This window comes from Quercus lobata, chromosome 5 (genome assembly GCF_001633185.2).
Source record: "Quercus lobata isolate SW786 chromosome 5, ValleyOak3.0 Primary Assembly, whole genome shotgun sequence".
Lineage (NCBI taxonomy): Eukaryota > Viridiplantae > Streptophyta > Magnoliopsida > Fagales > Fagaceae > Quercus > Quercus lobata.
Genome location: NC_044908.1, coordinates 4,776,736 through 4,781,252, shown reverse-complemented (window position 1 = coordinate 4,781,252; position 4,517 = coordinate 4,776,736). Strand labels below are relative to the sequence as shown.

At 44.7% G+C, this 4,517-nt stretch overlaps 1 protein-coding gene across 1 annotated transcript; it reads left to right on the top strand.

The window, feature by feature from the left end:
• The first annotated feature begins 3,480 nt into the window (after nt 1-3,480).
• LOC115989837 lies at nt 3,481-3,891 on the top strand. The gene has a single exon (XM_031113715.1). The coding sequence runs from the start codon at nt 3,481-3,483 to the stop codon at nt 3,889-3,891; it is 411 nt and encodes a 136-aa protein (XP_030969575.1).
• Nucleotides 3,892-4,517: the final 626 nt, after the last annotated feature.

Here is a 4,517-nt window from a genome sequence, read left to right as displayed (position 1 = left end):
AATGTAATGATTGTTTTGTGACAACAAAGACGGAGATTGTGTCAAGACTCAAGACCCTTATGACCTAATAGCATTATCCCATTCTTTTAAGAGTAAAGTTATAAGCATAACATTTTCACAATAACTTTATAACAGCCTAGGTGGTTAGCTTTTAAAGGCATCTCCAATAGGCTCTCTAAAGCCTTATTTGTAGAGCAAAACAGAAAAATCATGCTCCAACAATCTCTCTAAATCACTGTTCATTAGCAAAAAATTGTTTGCTAATAAACAACGGCTAGCTTTCTTGGTCTGATGACCTACTGTTCATTAGCAAAAGAATTAATAGGAATAAAAAATTCAACACACCCATTAAAATATTCAATTTTACTCAACAATCACAATGGCTACAACTCAACCATTCCAAATCTTTTTTCTCTCAAACATCTCTAAACTCAATCATAATCAAAATACAAACTCAAATCACAATCTTAAAACTAATCAAATAATAACAAAAAATGAAATATATATATATATATATATATATATATATCTGACCCATCTGAGCCACTGTGGGGAGGAGGACAAGTGGTGGTGGAGAGGACGAGTTATCCACCGGCGATCTCTGTTTGTGAGAGAGAGAAAGAAAGAAAGAGAGAGCTCTAGTTTGGACGAAGTGGTAAAAATAAAAAATAAAAAAGAGCTCTAGTATGTTCTAAGTTTGGAGGAAGTGGTAGGGAAAAAAAAGAGGAAAGAAGGACAAAAGAAAAGAGTAGGGGTACATGTGTGGAGGAGAAAAAAGAGGGGGGGAAAAAGAAAGAAAAAAAAGAAATTGTATGGATGAAAAAATATAAAGAAATAAGGGAAAAATAAAATAAAGAATAAGAAATTAAAATTAAGAAACTCTACCACAATATTTTCACAATAAATTTTAAGTGGTAGGTTTTTATTAGCTATTATTGGTGAGTAAAAAACTAATTTTAGTAGGGACTAGTGAGTTCAAATTAGAAATAGTAACAACAAATCACATAGGATTTACTGTGAAAATATTGTGCAAAATATTGTAAACGTAGAATTTTATTTAAATTTTTTAGAATAATTTCTAGTTAAAATTAGATGACCTACTGTGGGGACCGTTCGAACAATAGGCCCATAAAGTTCAAAATTGATTCAAGACTGTTGGGCTCGTGGCCCATCCGAGGATACGTATCTGTCCGAGGACACCCTACTCCTCGGCAGTATGCGTCTAAGGACGATCAAGATGTGGTCCTATTGCAACCAGACCTCAGAATTAGGTCACCGTAAAGGATAGAATAACCGACCAATGATGAAAGAGATAAGACAGACAAATATCTATAACTACAGCTGCCTCTGCATTAATGACCTCTCAACCAACTCTCTGACCGCATTAATGTGGAGGTGATAACTGAACAGTAAGGAAGCAATCTTACAGCTGCCCATAGGAAGTTCCAAGAGGTGCTAGATGGGACAAAAAGAAGTCCTCCGGACCCAACCTACACGTGTGCGGTAAGGATGGAACACAAAGGGGGGTATATAAACTAAAAAAGAACATGAAGACAGGGGGATCGAAACAGAAAAAGGAGGGAGAGAAAGAGATAAACAAAAAAGAAGAGAGCAAGAGCAGAACCTTTGACATACTTGATAGTGAATCTTTTTAAGAGAGACCACAGTTAACCTAGTTCTTTACACCCACGCTTTATAAATCATATTGTCTGGATCTTTCTACGTGCGAACCCGACATTGTGATGGTTCGTTACAAAATCGCGTCCTTATAATTGGCACCGTCTGTGGGAAGAGCTTGTGTTAGCTTGTACAACTTCTGGTACAACATTTCCGATGGAAGGAGTGGAACTACCTCATCCCGTAACGGGACCGCATCAGGATGGTGTCAACCTGCATCAGGCGAAGTCAAGGGGCTCTCAACATGGTGGTCCTCGAAGGAGTCCCGAACGGAGGGAAGTCCGGGAGGGGAGTGTACATACAACTCACACCACCAGAAGCCATTCACGCGGGAAGAGTCACGTCTCCCACGTGAAGCATAGTGGGAATCTGCAATGTGAAATCGCAGACTTGAAGAGAGAGTTGCGCCATGCACGGCGGGAGCGTTCCCCACCTTGCTCTGAATCATCATCCGGGGAGTTGGATGGAACTAGCTACAGGCGGAGGTCGAGAACTCCACAAAGCGAGACTTTCTCCTACGAAGAGGAACATCGCCGTAGGCGTAGGCGTAGAAGTCCAACTAGCAGGGGCTTGGGAAACGATGCCATGAACAAAGCCTTGAGTCAAATTTCCAAGTCACCCTTTACAAGAAACATAGACGGTGCCACCCATCCTCGGCGGTTCCATCAACCTACGTTCTCTCTGTATGATGGCCATTCAGATCCGGTGGAACATGTAAGCTATTACAGCCAGAAGATGGCTATTCACTCCAGGGATGATGCTTTGATGTGCAAGATTTTTCCATCGAGTTTGGGTCCAACGACGATGAGGTGGTTCAATGGCCTAAGGGCCAATTCTGTTGGATCTTTCAAAACACTGACTCAGGCTTTTGGTGCTCGCTTTATTACATGTAGCCGGACTCCTCTGCCTTTGGGGTCCTTGTTGACATTGTCTATGCGAGAGGGCGAGACTCTCAAGAGCTATTCGGATAGGTACTGGGAAATGTTTAACGAAATAGAGGGGAAGAATGATAGTGTGGCTATAACCACTTTCAAAGCCGGTCTCCCAGCTGATCACAACTTGAGGAAATCCCTGACGGGAAAACCTGTCACTAGTGTGCGCCAGCTGATGGACAGAATAGAGAAGTACAAAAGGGTAGAGGAGGATCAACTTTAAGGGAAAGGAAAGGCCAAGATGATCCCTCAAGAGAGGAGGGATTTCAGGTCGGATCGTTATAATAACAGCCGACCAAGGAGGGACTTTGTTGGGCAGTCAGGCTCGGCGGACGCCCAGGTTGTTAATGCAGTATTTCGGGAGCCTATTCAGCAAGTTTTGGAGAAGATAAAGAACGAGCCATTCTTCAAATGGCCGAACAAGATGGCAGGAGAGCTTAGAAAACGCAACCTGAATTTGTATTGCCATTACCATTAGGACCATGGGCACACGACAGACAACTGCAGGAATTTATAGGATCACTTGGAGCAGTTGGTCCATGAAGGGAAGTTAAAGCAACTCTTGCATCACTCCAGCGGAAGGGCGAGCCAAGCAAGTTCCGAGGTGCGTGGGGATGCTTCATCAAGGTTCCCCTTGGGTACGATTAACGTCATCTTTGCGGCCCCAGGAAGGACTGGATCTTGCCCCTCGAGAGTGTTGTCGGTGTCCCGACCCCCGGCCGAGGATCATTCTCAGGCATTGAAGAGAGCCAAGAGGCGTGTCCCCTTGATTTTGGGTTTTTCGGATGAGGATCTGGTTGGGACCATACAGCCCCATGAGGATGCCTTGGTGGTAACCTTGAGAATTAGCGAGTATGATGTCCGAAGAGTGATGGTTGATCAAGGAAGCGTTGTGGATGTGATGTATCCAGATTTGTACAAGGGGCTAGGTTTGAAACCAGAGGACTTAACAACTTATAATTCCCCTCTAGTGAGTTTTGAGGGAAGGTTGGTCACTCCTATGGGGCTAATCAGGCTGCCCGTGCAGTCAGGCACGGATGTGGTAGAGGTGGATTTTATTGTTGTAGATGTTTTTTCTCCGTACACGGCTATTGTGGGCAGACCTTGGCTTCACACCCTTAAAGCGGTGTCGTCCACCCTACATCATAAGGTGAAATACCCATCCAGAGACCAAGTGCTGGAGATCGTAGGGAGTCAGGCGGCTGCTCGGCAATGCCAAGTAGCGGCTATACAGCATCGGCCAAAGGCAGAAACCTCGGCTATCGCCGATAATGAGTTATAGCAATTAAAGCCCCTAGTATCAGGCTTAGAAGTGCCAAGCAATGGCGTAGAGTGTGAAGATCTGGAAAAGGCAGTTATCGCTGATGATTCAGAAAAATTCTTCCGGGTTGGGGCCAAGTTGCCTTCGCAAGAGAAAGCGAATTTGCTGGAGTTCCTCCGAGCCAATGTGGATGTTTTTGCATGGGACCCGTACGAGGCCCCAGGGGTGGACCCGAATTTCATTTGTCACCGACTCAACGTGAACCCTGTCGTTGTCCCCAGGAGGCAACCTCCTCGGCGACCATCGAAGGAGCATGCCGAGGCAGTTAGAAGCGAAGTTGCCAAGCTCAAACAGGCTGGGGCTATCAAGGAAGATTTTTACCCTCAATGGTTGGCCAATACGGTGGTAGTAAAAAAGAAGACTGGAAAATGGCGGGTGTGCGTGGACTACACAGATCTTAATAAGGCCTGCCCCAAGGATCCATTTCCTATGCCGAAGATTGACCAGTTGGTGGATGCGACCGTGGGTCACCCTAGGATGAGTTTCTTGGATGCCTTTCAAGGGTACCACCAAATACCGTTGGCCGTCGACGATCAAGAAAAGACTGCTTTCGTGACCCCGATTAGGAACTACCATTACAAGGTGAT